The 17734-nt window shown below is 33.1% G+C and overlaps 1 protein-coding gene across 1 annotated transcript; it reads right to left on the bottom strand.

Moving 5' to 3' along the window:
* Positions 1 to 4573: 4573 nt before the first annotated feature.
* On the bottom strand, positions 4574 to 13499 carry LOC120356246 (nose resistant to fluoxetine protein 6-like; the record flags this gene model as incomplete). Its single annotated transcript, XM_039445153.1, has 7 exons — positions 13396 to 13499; positions 10821 to 10953; positions 9824 to 9989; positions 9582 to 9605; positions 7274 to 7416; positions 5934 to 6039; positions 4574 to 4705 (listed from the first exon to the last, which is right to left on the bottom strand). Coding segments are annotated over exons 1-7 (808 nt in total), but the record flags the coding sequence as incomplete, so codon positions are not given.
* Positions 13500 to 17734: the final 4235 nt, after the last annotated feature.

The following is a 17734-nucleotide window of genomic DNA, read 5'->3' as shown; positions in this document are numbered from 1 at the left end:
TGAGGCCAGAACCTCCCAGCTCTTCTCGAGCTCCTTAGCAGCCGATCCATTGCCTCGTTAGTTTTAATTCAAATAGCACGGACAGATAGTGCCATGGGACTAAATAAGGAACTAAAAAACTTCAGAGCTTCTCACATCGATGACAGATAGAGCTTACTCTCCGTTTATTCTTTGCAGAGTTATCAATTTTCAAGTTGTGGGATACTTTTTGAATCACGGTGTATTATACAATAGTGTCCCAGCCGAAGACCATAGATTCTCCATGAGATTCGCAACAAAAAATGCCCATTAAATATTGTGTTATGTTGTGATAGAACTTTAGTTAACTAGAGTGAGGTCCACGTTATAATGGCAGTGGAGAAAGATAGCAGAAACGTTGCCGATCCTCTGTATTGTCAATGCCTTCTATAGACGGTTGCTTATACGGTTTATTGATATGAACTGTCATTCTCGTTTAAAATAATCAATTATATTTTCTCATGCAAGAAAATTAAATTTTTAATGATTTCATAATCAAGATTAATATTTTGTTAATTAATAAATTTCTACATTGTTAGCATTGGAGGCATTGTTGTCAATGCCTTCTATAGACGGGTAGCTGATACAGGTTTATTGATGTACAATACCGGTTCATTCTCGTTTAAAATTAATCTATTATATTTTATTAAGCAAGAATTATATTTCAATAATTTCCTAATGATTTTCATGATTAGGATGAAATATTTGGTAATTAATAAGTAATTTTACATGTTAGAGACGATCTGGAAACAGACCAAAGCGAGAAAGAGATAGCGCTATCTGCTTTGTTGAATATAGACAAGGATAGCAATACCATTGCTAATTAAACACTGCCATTCAAACGTGAACTCACTATAGTGAAAAGTTTTACTGTGCTGTGATATGTTAAGATAGTTTTCCAGTTATAGTAAAATTTTGTAAGTTGTTTGAAAATTGTTGGACCGTTCCTCACAGAAAGCCCACTTTTACGCCCGCTTGCACAAAAGCCTGTTAAATTTCTATCATGATTGAATTAGAGAAGGTTCTTCTGAGAAGAAGGCTTCTCTAAATTTTCTGTCAAACTGTTATCAGTCTTTTCTTTCTTATTTTTTATTCGTCTTGCTTTCCAAATCAGAAAATTTCTTCAACTTGGATCAGCCTAGTTTTTTCACATCATTGCGACCACGTCTGTTAAATTTCAAGTGAATTGAAGTTAATTTCTATTAATTTAACGTCTATTTAATTTCAAATAATCATAGGAATTGTCTTCTTCTTTCAATGGAACGAATATTTATGAAGAAGAAGGAGAACGCTCCAAACCGCGTGTTTGTTGGAATCCTGATGCTAATCTGTTGCTGAAAGGTGATCTAGTCCAGCTACCACCACAGAGAAACATTAGCGTAGGTAGATATCCCATGGTATAGGGAATTTATGTCGCAACTTTTACTGTTATCTCAAGCCGATTACTGTCGATTATTGTCAATTTTTACTGTTTTGTTAAGGTGAGACTGTATGAATGGCACAATTTGAGAGACTACCAGCGTCACACAGCTTCATGGGAAAAAACTAAATGAACTATCGGCTTGGGATAACAGTAAAAGTTGCGACATAAAAGCCCTATACCATGGGATATCTACTTATGCTGTCATTTCTCTATGCTACCACTGGGTCACAGTTAACTGCTAAGGTATGTTAGTAATTGTGTTGAGTGCTATCTATAAAGTTGTGTTTTGTTTTGTCTTGTTTATAGTTGCCAGTTTATACTGTAAATATTTTGCTTTCTTTATTACAACATTAATTTATTTACAAGAGATTGAGTTATTTCTAAGTGTTTTTCTGCTGCTATCGTGAAGGATATGTTTTTTTCTTAAAAACTTAATTTTACTTGTTCTCAAGTCTGTTGATTTCAGGCTAAGGCTCAACTCACACTTACGCGACTCAGTTCGAGAAGAGACTCGACTCTAGTCGAGAGCATGTGTTTCCAAATGGTGACACTCAGACCAGTCGATTCTAGTCTCCGCGACGTCATCATTTGAAAACACATGCTCTCGACTAGAGTCGAGTCTCTTCTAGAACTGAGTCGTGTAAGTGTGAGTTGAGCCTTAATGATTATTTACAATTTACCGATTCTATTTTCCACAGATCTATTTAAATTTGGGGAAAACTTTTTTAAAGTATTGATTTGAAAATTAAGTTCTCTTGCTCTAGAAGTCCAGAACCTTAAATAATATGCGTACCTTATCTAGTAACTCCACATCTTCATAAAAAGTGTTTGTGAATTATTATTTATACTCTTAACTTTATTCTCATCATTCATTGGCAATTAACTACTTGTAATAAACTATGGTAAATTTAGAATCTAAACTTTTTACCTAGTGTTACAAAATTCTAACATCATTAGAATTCCTACATCATTTATGCTAATCTAATTTAATTAATTTTAGATTAAATTAACAATATATTAATGAATTTTAATCATTTTTTTGCATTTGTTCAACCTTTCTATCTATAGCATTTATCTACTAGTTAGTTTACCTTGGAAGTATATCTTGGAAAACCAATAGTACAAAGCACAATAATAAACTATTATAAAACTATGAAAATACAAAGTTAATATTACACAGTAGTTAACGTGTGATAGAATATTATTGCAATATTGTAGTGTTAGTTATTGAAATATTTTATTATAAATTTAGTGAAAAAATTATAATCAGCAATTATGCTCATAAAAATAAACGTTTTATAAAAATTCTGTTGCGATTGTTCTAAATGAGGTTTTGTAAAATGAATAGTTTTTATTCATATTTTTTTCAGATAGTAAAAATTATAATCAATAAATTGAAAGTTTTTGTATGAACTAGAAAATAGACTAGTCAACATTTTCAAAATTTTCTTGTTTTGATAGAATAAATGGTTGTTCACCACTAAGATTAGAAAAAACAATGTAATTATTATTTTATTAGAACAATTTCCATTTCTAGGATCCGTTCAATGCGATACGGAAAACTACTGAACTAAAAGTAATGTGAGGATTAATTTCGTATTTGCACATTCTGAATAAATGGTAAAGGTAGATTAGAAAATGTGCATCTTGTTTAACAATTTTATTACATACTAATAAAATAATAAAATGGGCGCAGTAATTGGTATTCATCAGCAATAATATTAGTAGTCATATTAAACAATTAATTCTTGAATATATTGTATAGAAAAACAAGTTTCAATTAAGAGATCATATTTATATAGAATTACTAATCAATATTAATATAATTAGAAGAAATCTATAGTTGAAAAGTATTGAATAAAAAACTCCGTATATTGGGCTACAATTCATTTGTTTCATAGCCAATTCTCAATGAGATGCCCGTATGTATTATTTAAAAATATTTATGGCATCATTGAATGCAAGTATTCAACTTCGACGTGATACCAATTTTTTGGTGCTATATATCAAGCTCAGGTTGTTAATCAAGAAAAATTAAGACAAAACTAAAAAAATTCTCAAGTCTAATTTATTCTTCTTTCTGTATTTTTAATACACTTTGTAAAATTATTCATTTTTATTCATTGTATTCATAAAATTGTCACAGGAATACATTAGTTGATAAAAATTTTAGTTTAGTTTTTTCCAGTCATTAACATTTATATTTCTTAGCGTTTAAGGTGCATTCATTTTTTAATTTAAACAATTAAGCGTTTTAATACTGCCTACAGAATGAAAGCTACCGTATATTTATTTAACTTGAGTCGTTATTTATATAGTTAACAATCATAATAAATTCGCTGTAATTGAGATGGATACTTAATTACATTAGGATAAATTGTCAGTTGATTAATTATTTTTATTTTGTATTTAATTTATTATTATTATTATTATTAGCCGTCAAGCTCCCAGATGGAAGACGCTGAGCAAATTTGGTTCATTTTTTGTTTTTCTTGTTCTTTTTATCAATCCACCAGTTTTCATTTTCAGTGAGAACTCCGCTTTCCTTGCTTCACTCCATTTGTTCCCACTCTTGGCACAGTCATCTCTGGTTTAACTTCCCATTTTTCAACCTTTATTATTAAACCTTTATTTTTCATTTTTCAATTTATTATTTTGTATTTAATAAGTTTTTTTCAGTTTTATTGTTACCTTTTGGAGTTCGATGCGAACTAATAAATAACGTTGTAATCAATCTATGCTATTTTTATTGAACAATTTGTTATCCTGATCACATTCATCATAAATATTATCATTTTAATTTTATTATTAAACGAAAGTAAATCACCCCGAAGATTTCTGTTACTGCAAATATTGACAACAGGGTAAACAGCTAGATGAATTAAACGCGGTATCTCCTAATTGCCAGTCAGGAATGCTTACACTAAACTAAACCGCTATTTCATTGCAGCTTTGAAATAATTTTGATTTTCTCAAAGCTTGAATAATTTTTGAATAAAAATTTTCTATAAAAAAATCTATTTACACAGTCTTGTATCAATCAAAACTTGAAATTTTCTTGCACAGCATTCTCAATTAAATTTGTAAAATCTACTCTTTCTGTTGGTTCCTTTAGTTTAAATAGATTCTTACCATTCTCGTCCTTTTCTTGTAAATGATTTTTACCTCCTTTTTTGTTATGATTTATATCTTCTTCTGCTACTGGACTGGAATTGCTTTTCTCTGCTGTTTGAGTGTCTTCCATCACTTTTATAGTCTTTGTAGCTGAAAATGAAACGCAAATTTATTTAGGAATAGAATTTCAGCAACAATTGATATACTGTATTTAAAATATTAGAGACTAAGTTGCTTCTTTCAGGAAATCCAATTCTCAAGTTTATCTCAAACTCAAAGAAAATTTTCTCAATAATATATGGTTCCAGGTCAAAAATAGCAGGAATTATTATTTGGATGAACAATGTAGGATTTAGATGTAACAGTATTTAGATGTTTTAACAAATATAGTAGGAAAACGAATGCATATTTACGACCTAAATAAAATAATATCACAAAAATCTTATAAATATCTCTGTCTTAAAAATTATAAAAAAATCAGACATTCAATATAACCTGAGAATTGCATTCCAGCATAGTACATACCTACTGTACCTAAATAGTATCTTACGTCACATGGACGGGAGGGGCCTTTTGCAGGCGAGAATGATGTTTCTAGTCGAGGCATTAGCCGAGACTAGAATTTCATTCGATCACTGCAAAAGACATTCACGTCCAAGTAACGTACACTATTTTTTGTCATAATAATCTAAAGAAGAGTAATTGAGAAATATAAAACATTACCTGCTTGTGCTAAAGTTACCATATGCATTCTATAGAGATGACCTAGTTTACAAATTCCGAATCAGGAATTTTGTGAAAGTTGACAAAACTGTCACCTAGAGTGCTGAAGGTGGTTTTTTGTAGCAGTTTTGCTGTTCCTATTTCAGAACTAAGAAACACACTAGACTGTAAATAAAACACATGGTTTCATTACAGTAGAGTATGCTGTAATAAGAATCATATGTTTATTTGTTCTGCAAACAGTTGTTTACCGGCTTGATTTCATGCATGGAAAACAGCTGAGATTGAATGACTTTGACAAAATCAATATAAAAAATTATATTTTTGAAATAATTTTATCGCAGATGAGACCAAAAGTTAATCTGTGGTACAACTTGTTTGATTATATTAAAATAATACTGAGGGTGATGCCCATATAAGCTCTTAGGCTTGTGCGTGGGTAATGAGTGAGAGGGGATGATGAGAAATGACGACTACTTTTTAGACAGTCGGGACCTACGGCTTATCGTCTCCTCCGAAAGACAGGGTGGCTGTATCTATGTGATTGTGCTGTAGTCAAAAAATGTTGCCCCGGTCGAGAATTAAATAGGACTAAATATCATAATGCTGTTCACATATAATACTAAAATATCATTGTTAATACCAGAAAACTCACCTTTAGCTCCTTTAACAGAGTTGAATAAATCTTTCAAAGGCAGAAGGAAGAATAAAGAGAAAATGGCCGATAAAACAATCAGTCCTGCGAATTCATTGAGATCAATCTGAAAATCAGAATTTTCATCAGAAAATGAATTATTGAATGAATGAGAGATATGAGATTCACTAATCAACGCATATTTTATTATTATTTTGTAATGTACGAGGGTGGGCTGATAAGTAATGCACGCATGCTTGTAGAGTACAAACCAAATAACCCTCAGAAGCGAGCCTGGTGGCATGTGCAAGTTCTATTTATCCTCTACGCGGCTGCGTAGTTTGAAGGCGTGGCTTTCATCCAGTTTGATTTGGTTAGTGGAAGAATAGCGTCGTGTTCTGGTGTCATGTAAACGCCTACTAACTCCATTTGTGAGGGTGACCAATTATTTATTTGACAATGATGAAACAACTAAATTATAAAATGATTGGAAACGAAAAAACAGGCTTATAGCCCTTACTATTCTATTCCCGAATTTTGATTGCATATTAGTCCAAAAGAGGTTTGATTCTTCAGCAGTTTTAAACACATACATTTTGATCCCAAAATAATCACATAAGATTTTAAATTTAGAATGTTAATATAGGAAATTGACTAAAACAATCCACTGTATATAGTATCAAGTCAAAAATTTGGAAAATATTAAATAAACATTGTCATTTTTAAAAACACTGAGTCACCTGATCATTATGACAGAGCCGACTCCACTAATTATAATTTATGATTCTGAAAATCCTAATGGGTTTTGAAAACCTATAATTATATGAGGTTTATAAATTCACCACAATTATCACAACAATTCTTTCTTGAAATTTAGAGGGTTTTGGAATCCACCTAAAGCTGTAGGTCCACTCATATCCTCTCACCATCCGTCTCATTACTCAAGCACAAGCCTAGAGCTCATGTGGGCATCATCCTTCAAAAAAATGAGATTATATCACACTTACACACTGAGATGAAAAAATCTAATTACGTGATGGGTTATAACAAATATAGTAGGAAAACGAATGCATATTTACGACCTAAATAAAATAATATCACAAAAATCTTATAATTATACTCTGTCCAGACTGCGATGAGCGCTGGAAGATTAAGCCGACCCTCACTCCCCCACGCGCAGGCACACACGCCCGGCCTACCTGCGCCATTGATATACTATGTATACTACGTAGTATACAGGTAGACAGACCGTCCCTTTACTCATACACACAAAAGGAGACAGCGCTTGTGTGTGTGAGTAGTAGGAGGGTCGGCTTAATCTTCCAGCGCTCATCGCAGTCTGGACAGAGTATAGTACTCACAAAATATAAGAGTGACCGTTGCTGAGGTGCCTTGACGTCAGTTACACTCCAGAATATAATCATTATCTGAACCAAATAAAACGGATAAGATATCCGGCTGAAAATGACAAAGCCTTTCCATTCTAGCATTTTGCTCACCACACCTGCAAAGTAAAAAAATCATTGTTAATGTCCATGTAGTGAATACTATACTATAGTAAGGTCCACGTTATAATGGTAGTGTTTGATTAACAATGGTATTGCTATCCTTGTCTATCATTCAACAAAGCGGATAGCGCTATCTCTTTCTAGCTTTGCTCTGTTGCCAGATCGTCTTTTAACAATGTATAATTAATAAAATTAAAAAATATTTTATCTCAATAATTATGAAAATTCATTATGAGATATTATTGAAAAATATAATTGATTATTACTATTAAATTTTATAAAACTTCAAAGTGAAAAAGCACTCACATTCTTTGAAGTGGCGACGTCCGTTTCGTGCTGGTATCGCACATTTATATGGGTTTAGATATGGTAAATCACAGTTCCTGTTTGGCTTGAAAATGTGCGATACCAGCACGAAACGGACGTCGCCACTTCAAAGAATGTGAGTGCTTTTTCACTTTAAAGTTTTATAAAATTTAATAGTAATAATAATAGTGGAAACAAGATGGATAACCAACAACAAATAATTGATTATTTTAAACGAGATTGAACAAACTTGAATTTTGAAAAACTTTTGAAGTGAAAATGTTGTTGGTCATCATCAGACCGTTATGATGATGACCAACAACAGTCGAAACGATCGTCACTATACAAAAGTAAGTGCATTTTCACTTCAAAAGTTTTTTTAAAATCCAAGTTTAATTTTAACAGTGAAAAAGTATGGATATACAACAGAGAATGAACAGTTAATATTACATTAATAAACCTGTATCAGCTACCGTCTATAGAAGGGATTGACAAGACCGAGGATCGGCAACGTTGTTCTGTCATCTTTCTCCACTGCCATTATAACGTGGACCTCACAATAGCAACTGTTGGAATCACACAATAGCCGAGAAAGGATTGAGAGTGCCTGAGACATTCATGGAGAAAGCTATTTGGCCCAAAATATGCGGTTCAAAAGATCTAATGAGTCCATACATTAATGTTAAAGGAACATAGATTGAAAGAAATAGTTGAAAGAGAATTAGAGAAGCCGTGGATGGACCTATAACCCAACTGGAGGAAAAAGTATAGGCCAAAAAACTAATAGAAATAGAAGAATAACAAAAACATTAGGTACTGTGTCGTATATTCGAAAAGTAACTGCTAGACTTGAATTTATTATTAGCTTTAACGAATCAGAACACATTCCTTAACATACATGTGTAATATCGGGGACCGAGCTTTGCTCTGGAGTACAAAAGCATAAAAAATTATTACGAAAGAAGAAATTATAATTGAATTAATACAGAAATGTTCCATCTAATAACAGTAAATTGAGATTAATTCCCAGAGGAATGCAAAATTTCCCTCACAAAGGCCCAGTTGCACAAAGCCGGTTAAATTTTAATCCTGATAAATTCACGTGAACCAAATCAGAGAAGACGATTTCAAAAAGATGGATCTACTGGAATTAATCAGGATTGAAAATACCTGGCATTTTTGCAATCGGCACTAAGTACCTGATTGAATGATTACAAAGTTCAACAGCTGAGTCATATTTTGACACAGTCCCACCACATGAACTCGCTCACTCACTTCCCTCACAACAGACGACGAAATAATTATTATCAGATTTTTTTCCAAAGATGAATAATAATTATCCTTTTAATATCCTTCAGCGAGTTTTCTCAGGGATGAGGCCTATAGTGCAATCGTATCTTTATATTATAAACCTACTTTGTTCTGAATTTCATGAGAATCGTTAGAGCCGTTTTCGAGATCCGGTGAAATACAAACATATAAACATCTAAACATCCAAACATTTGAACATATAAACAGAAGTTGCTCGTTTAATAGTACAGGATGTAAAGATTCCTTAACATACAATGTGTATGTAAATGAGAACTACAAGTCTTATACAAAATGATACAAGAATAAACTAAACAAATTTCTCTTCCTCAGGAGTGAAATGCAATTCTCATTTCTCGCCAAAAAATAAGTGTTATAGAATATACAACAGAGTTATGTATTTCAAGCTACGCTAAACTACATGAAGTTATGACTTTCAAGCTACGGTGTAAAAAAGCCTTAAGACACTGACAATCGCTCTCTAAACGTTTTTCAGAGTCTAATAACAGTAATATGAAGCTAGAATACAGAATAATGAATATATTACCAGCTTGTTGGGTTTGACAGGCATTTATGGACATTTATGTCTGAACGTTTTTCAGAGTCATATGAAGCTAGAATAGCCTACACTACAATAATAATAATAATATCGAGGGACCTGGCTGGCTCAGGTCTGGTGTCAGAGTTTTCAGGTCGCAACTGATCAATTTCAGGGCCTCTGACATGACCTAACAATAGAGATTGTAAGATTGCAGAATATATTACCAGCTTGTCGAGTTTGACAGGCATAAATGATCCAGCATATGGCTGGACACCAAAGCAGGGGCTGAGCCATTCCGAATAAAGCGGCCTCCGACTCACTGTACGTGTATCCCCGCTTAGCTGCCTTCGCCATTGCAAAGTAAGCATAGTACAGACACACCAAACAGCCACTCCAACCGATCAGCTGTTTCTCCTGAAATAAACAATCCAATCAGCTGTTTCTCCTAAAATAAACAATCCTATCAGCTGTTTCTCCTGAAATAAACAATACGGTTAGCTGTTTCTCCTCAAATAAACAATCCTATCAGCTGTTTCTCCTGAAATAAACAATCACTTTATTGCAAAAGGCTTTTGAGATCATCAAGAGTATTACAACTCTTCAATGTTGTTTTCAATCATAAACTGCTTACTATTGAATCACTTTTTTGTTATTAAGTAGAACGACTAGCAGTCAAATTTCTTCATCATGAATCACTTACTATGACAACAAGATCTTTCGGCAGGTCCGCCATACTTCATGGTTCAAGTATTACAACATTTGACTTATGTGTGTTAAAACTAAGGGGCCGGTTTCCGAGCTCGGAATTCAGCTAAGTTCTCGACTTAAGACAGCTGGAGTCAGAAAATTGACTTTCCGAAACGGGGCTTAGTTGCAGTTTTTATGATAATCTTTATTTCCTCATGTCTATAGTTGGAAAGGGTTTTCCTTGATGAAATGAAACATTCCTAAATAATTCTGGAGTTATCTGACTCCAGAAAGTCTAGAACTTTGCTAAATCCCGAGCTCAGAAACCTGCCCTAAGTGTATATCATGTTTATTGTTTTAATAAGGTTGATACATTTCTCACAAGAGTATTGTAAATCGGAGGATTCTGTACTTTCTCCAACTGTTAAACGTTTTGTGGTAGTCTAATTTATTTTTTTAACAACAATTTATCTTTCATGAGTTGATTACATTATCTTTTCAACTTCTCTACAAATGGGTAATCCGTTTGTAAAAATGTAACAAAGTAAGTTTACTCACCCAAGACAATTTCCTATGTTGGGGCTTCATTTCCTGAAGAATATATCCAAACATGACACCAATCAGGTAGGGCGTTAGTCGGTGGATAGGATTCAAATAAATATCGTCCCCTCCATCTCCAATCATTGACACACTACAAATAATGGAATATTGCAAATGAATAATTGGATTACAAATAAATCTCACAGGATTTATTACCGACATGCTGTCATTAATATAATTAGTGTAATAAACAATTTGCCCACTAACAAACTGGAGCGCTTTCAAGTTCAATTCAATTCAATTTATATTTAGGTACATCCTGAATATCCAATGATCAGACAGAGGATGAGTCAAAAGAGCAACCTTGGGAAAGTTCTCACATATCACAATCACATGATAAAATACTATAATTTATAAAATATTATTTTTAAAACGCAGACAGTCATAAGTACCAATGTGCAAGGGCCTGGTTGAATCAAGACAAGGAGCAATATTACTCCCGCAGAAATTTATCCACAGAATAGTATGGCCTTTCAAACAACAGCCTCTTTAACCCTCTGAATTTTTGAAAGTCCGCCATGTCTCTAATATCCTGAGGGAACCTATTATATATTTTTGGGCTCATATACTGCGGAGGTTTCTCCAACATGGCGGTTCTATGAGCTAACTTTGATAAACCAATTGTCAACAGTTTTAATATAATACTAATTCAGCATCCACAGCTATGATTTGTAGAAGCCTCTCTACAGATGTATATGTAGCCTTAAGTCAATAGAAAATATCTATATAAATAAAAATAGAGCCTCAAATTTGACATTCAATAACTTTTTTATGTGTGCACCGAATTTGATGAGTTTTCAGTTGTGTTCGTTATGTTCAGGTCCAGGTTTATGGCCTATCAAATTTATAATCCGACTTCAGGACTCTTTCCTGCGGTCCTTCTAAGTTTACATTTAATCCTTATGGAAGAAGATTTGTGAACACAGGAATAAAAATCAGCCGTTCTAATCATTGCGTCATCCACCAGCCGTCGGTAGATAGTAGACAAGAGTGTGTGCTGCTCCATAACCGCCCATGTATTTTATTCTAAACGCCCCGACTAAAAACAAAATGACTGTTCTGTGTGTGTAACCATCCAGCTGTGCGGCCTCAGGTTAAAGACTTATATGCTCTAAAGACATTACTTTGTTTCAAATAATTGTGCTGTTTTCGGTGTTTAGAATTAGGTGTGCATCCAGCTTTTTTTTTTGTCATGAGATGCATTAACTATTTTTAGGTACGAAGTTCGCCAGGCCAGATAGTTATATACTGTAATATAGAATCACGATAGAATCATATCATAGTTAAAATCATGACTGCTTTAGAGTCGTGAAACTCAAAGGCGCTCCAATCTGACAATTAAAAATTGTTTCTCACATTTACATTAAGATCGAAACCACATTAAGCGTTTTTCATGCGTTTTCAGACGAGTTGACAGAGCAGGAAGCTCTCCTATTGGCTGATTGATTGAATTACTTCATGCAGATAATTACAATATATACAGGCTTATACATAGATAAATAGCTCACAATATAGCACACTTTTCAAGCTGATTGGTTGGCGTTGGGTTAGCTGATAATCAGCCAATCGGAGATCTTCCTGCTTTGCCGACTAGTCTGAAAACGCCTGAAACAACGCCTAATATAGTCTCACCCTGATGACTGCCTGTTGATAATCAAGTGAAACAATCATGAGTATAAATCGCATTTGGGAATGGACCAGAGATCAACATTTTGAACAGAGTTTATTGAATTCTATCCTATTATATTAAGCGAGCAACTTACGTATTTATACGTATATCTGGTTATTTTTATATCTGGTTATTTTTATATCTGATTATTTTATATCTGGCTATTTCTACATCTGGTTATTTATGTTCAACGGATCTCGAAAACGGCTCTAACTATTTTCATGAAATTTGGAGCGTAGTAGGTTTATGATATAAAGAATCGATTGCTCTATGTCTCATCCTTGGGAAAACTCGCTGAACGACATTAAAAGGATTATTCATCCTTGGCTGAAACAGCTGTGGATAGTGAAAAAGTGAGTATGTCAAAAATCAAATATCGCATCCCCAAAATTCATAAGATGACGTATAGCCAGCTGTGAAATATAAACACGATCATTTTAGAGGATTGTGTTCTGTTTATCAATAAATAAGATAACGAGCGAAGCTCGGTCCCCCGATATTAAAATTGAAGCTTCAATATGAGCAGGCTACTCATTGTAAGAAGTGAGACATCAATAAGAATGATTCATCACCAGTAGATAACCCGTGCTCTACAAGGGTCTAATTAAAAACTTGACAAACAGAAAACCTGACCTACTGAAATCTTGAAGAATTTAAAGTAGGCCTACATCCATCCTCGTTAAATTGAGAATCTATATGCAAAAATTCAAGTTAATCAGTTGAGTACTTCAGACGTGATGATGTATCATTCGTGAATTTCTTATCCCGTACGTTTATAAGCCAATTTTTTCCTTTATTATAGATTAAGGCATGAATTTCAATTCATGGAGATTATAATTGAGAATGAACTCTGAATCTTCTCACCTTATTCCATAGAAAAGCAGCGTAGAATACTTGTAATAGTAGACGACGGCTCCTTTGTAGAGAGTTAGTAGTACCGAGTGGCCGCACAACCTGCCACCCCACATTTTCCACTTATACAACGCAAAAATGAAAATGGGAGACATCAGATACATCTGAAAGTCGGTTATGAGTTGGTGGGCTGGTGGATAACACTGAAAGAATATGAAGGATATTAAGATTGATCTTTATAACCTTGAAAACATCTGTAAGAAATTGAAGCATCTTCGTGAACAACCCTTAGTAAAAATTAAGGCCACCTATTGTGGATGGTGATAATTTAAAACAGTAGTATTATAATTTAGTAAATAAATTATTGGCAGTACAGACCGTTAGCTCCAACTATACGGGCTTCTACGCGCTGAATTTATTTCGCGCGTCTTCAGAAAATGCATGGTCTCTTATGGGAAGCGTTTATTTACTCGCTCGTATAGTTTACCCCAAGAGACATGCATCCGGCTAATGAGCGGAAAAAATTCAGTGCGACTGAGACCTTAGAGATGAAACCAAATAACGATTTTAAAATCATTAGATATTTAAATTTTGTATAATGCATTAAAAAAAAAACAAATAAAACAAAAACAGTTTTGGGTTTATAAGCCTGTGGTACTTTCTGTAAGTTGTGTAATTCTGAATGATTAATAAATAAAAACAAATCAATATAATTCAAAAATTCAATATTATAAATATATGACAAGTTGTATATGGAGTATTTTATCGCCGTAGAATGTTCTAAAATTTCCTAAATTACAATGATCTAAAAAAATACACACATAATATATGCTTTCAATTGATTGAAAATCAGAAGTAAGAGGATGAAAAATATATTAGAGATACTGTCTTTTTTATTTAGGGCTACTTTTGAATATAAATAGAAATATAAATCCGAGTACCCTTTTTAAAATTATTTTGTCACAACATTTTTCGGCTATATGATGCCATTATCAAGTCAAGTCAAATTTAAACTTCATAATTGCATCATATTAGCCGAAATATGTTGTGACTAAATAAGTTTAAAAATGTACATATATTTATATTTTATTTATATTAGAGATACTATATGGACAATATATAATAGGCCTCTGTACTTGGAAAAATGTGATACAGTAGGTTTGTTTGGTAAAATATGGGGTGACACAGAATAACGAAAACTTTTTAAAACGCCATAAAACATTAGTGAAGGGCAAAAATGATTTTATTCAAACTAATGTAACGTTCAAGACTAGCCATTTGAGAATTATTAATAACACTATCACTTTTGATAATTACTTCCTCAAGCTGGCTCCTCCTGCACGAATACACTCTTGAAATCGAGTGAGATTCCTGAACGATTGCTGCAACATCTCATCTGGGACATTGCGGATTTCATTTTGGAATATGTTTAATTTTAATTAATTCAAAAGTTCTTCATGAAATTGTGAGCGGAATCCACTCTGCATGACATTCAATGGCAACTGTCGAGTGAGTATTGTCATAGAGAACCAATAGCATAAGTATATCCCATGGTATAGGGCATTTATGTCGCAACTTTTACTGTTATCTCAAGCTGATAGCCCACGTAGTTCTTTCCTGTGAAGCTTTATGACGCTGGTAGTCTCTCTATTGTGCCGGTTCATACACTCTTACCCCAACAAAACAGTAAAATTCGACAATAATCAACAGTAATCGGCTGAGAGAACAGTAAAAGTTGCGACATAAACGCCCTATACCATGGGATTTCTACTACGCTATTGTTTCTCTATGGTATTGTGCAGTAACCGTGTAATCTCACGATTAGGTTGCGTTTCCGGGTTCCATGATTTGTCCACCTGCGATTGTTTTTATGGAGCTATCAAATCAAACGTTTTCACAACTTGACAAATACTGTGGTTGAATCAACAACAGACAAATTCAAAATGAAATTAACAATATCCCAGCTGAAATGTGTAGCAATCGTTCAGGAACCTCACACAGATTTCAAGAGTGTATTCGTGCAGGAGGACGCCATCTTAAATAAGTAATTGTCAAAAAATGATAGATGTTATATTAATTCTCAAATGGCAAGTCTTGAACTTTACATAGTTTGAATAAAATAATTTTGCCCTTCCTACTAATATGTTTAATGGCGTTTTTAAAAGCTTCCGTTATTCTGTATTTGATATTATAATTCGTAAATTGAACTCTTATGATTTTCTGCTTGTTTGTTATTTATGAAAAACTTTATATGACAGCTTCAAACTGCCCGCATTCCTCATTAATAACATAAATGCGTCTCATTCAACCAAAGTTGTCAGTTTGAATTGAATCTCACTTAAATTTGTAGGATTGATGATCCATTAGATTTAATGAGTGTACTAGAACCCGGATTTGAGATGATATAATACTAATAGTTACCATATTATTGATGCCATCAAAGTTGCTAACATAGAATACCGATTTCCAAATATTTTCACATCCATCCAAAAAGTGATTTCCAACACTGATCATCAAGGGTCCACTTGACAGCCGTTTTGCAAAGAAAGTAAAACGCAGCAAAGTCATCAGGACACTGGAGTGAATCTGGAATATTTTAAAAGTGAATAGAATTTTAATTTTGATGAAAGTTATTTAACATTAGTATACAATGTGCGGCATCAAAACTTCCTTTTTTGAAATGCTCACTATTCAGTTAGTTGATGACATAGCGGAGTGCTATAGTGAGGCCCACGTTATAATGGCAGTGTTTGATTAGCTATCAGTATTGCTATCGTTGTCTATCATTCAACAAAGTGGATAGCGCTATCTCTTTCTCGCTTGCTCTGTTGCCAGATCGTCTTTTAATAATGTAGAATTAATAATTAATTAACAAAATATTTAATCTTAATTTATTATGAAAATTCATATGAAGTTATTGAAAAATATAATTTCTTGCTTAATAAAATATAATTTCTTGCTTAGTAAAATATAATTATTGATTATTTTGAGCAGTTAATATACACACTCAACCTGTATCAGCTACCATCTATAGATGGCATTGACAAGACAGGATCGGCAACGTTGTTCTCCTATCTTTCTCCACTGCCATTATAACGTGGACCTCACTATAGAAATAGGTACTCTAAGTGTATCCAGAATGGGAACGTCACCTCCATTATACTCTTCAAAACTACATTAAAAACTATAATACATCCTTATATTTAAAAATATAATGAAACTTTTCTCTTACAATGCGTTTTATAAAGTTTTGAAAAAATGTTTGGATGCCGCACTCTGTAACTTATTATGTATGCTAATAATGCAATAAGTGCTCCAATAAAAAAATGTATGATGCTCCAAATGTAAATACCTTTCAAATATTGTATTAAAATAGTTTCTTAGAAGAGTAGAGAACCGAAAATCAGAGTTAATTATGATTGTTATGAGGTGTGTACAAGATTTTCAATGAATATGTTTGAAAAAGATGTATTACACAGGAAAAATGTGCATCCAACTTACTTGATATATCGTTGTATGTACATGTGCAGAATATTCATTCTACCGCCATTTTTTAGTTTTTTGATGGTAAAGTAGGATGTAAGTAGACCGCTTATAAGAACGAATGTATCGACGCAATTCCAAACAACACGAATTATCATAGAAGCTTCGTTTTCCATCATCTATAGAGAGAAAAAAATCAATTGTACTAGTTTCAAAAATACTTTTTACGAAATAGCAGTCTGAATTTGATGAATAAAATCTATTAGATTCTACCTTCTGCCATATTATAATACAGAAAAGATAGCATGAGAAGATATCCTATGGTATAGGGCGTTTATTTTCCATAACTCAAGCCGATTGTCCTAGTGGTTAATTTTCGTGAAGCTATGTGACACTGGTACTCTCTCATACTGTGCCGTTCTTACACTCTCACCCCAACAAAACAGTAATAATAATAGACAGTGATAGTGATAAACATAAATCGGCTTGAGTTAACAAAAATCAACGGCAATTAGAAGCAATTATTAGAGTAGATAATACTGATTACCTGAACCACGGAGTAGAGAACACTATTTCCTATTCCGTGCCTGAACTAAATAAATGAGACCGATAAGTAACTACAAAAACAGTTGAAAATTATACGTCTTTGAGAATAATTCTATACATTTATACATTTAATTTTATAATTTATATATACATTTTTGTTTTGCTGAGGGGTAAATGCCCTGGTGCAGAGTTAACGGGAAAGCTATATTATTATCAAAATTCAACTACAAAAACAGTTGAAAATTATACGTCTTTGAGAATAATTCTATACATTTATACATCCAATTTATAATATATATACATTTTTGTTTTGCTGAGGGGT

Source organism: Nilaparvata lugens, unplaced genomic scaffold (genome assembly GCF_014356525.2).
Source record: "Nilaparvata lugens isolate BPH unplaced genomic scaffold, ASM1435652v1 scaffold6246, whole genome shotgun sequence".
Lineage (NCBI taxonomy): Eukaryota > Metazoa > Arthropoda > Insecta > Hemiptera > Delphacidae > Nilaparvata > Nilaparvata lugens.
This window is presented reverse-complemented; position numbering and strand designations above follow the sequence as displayed.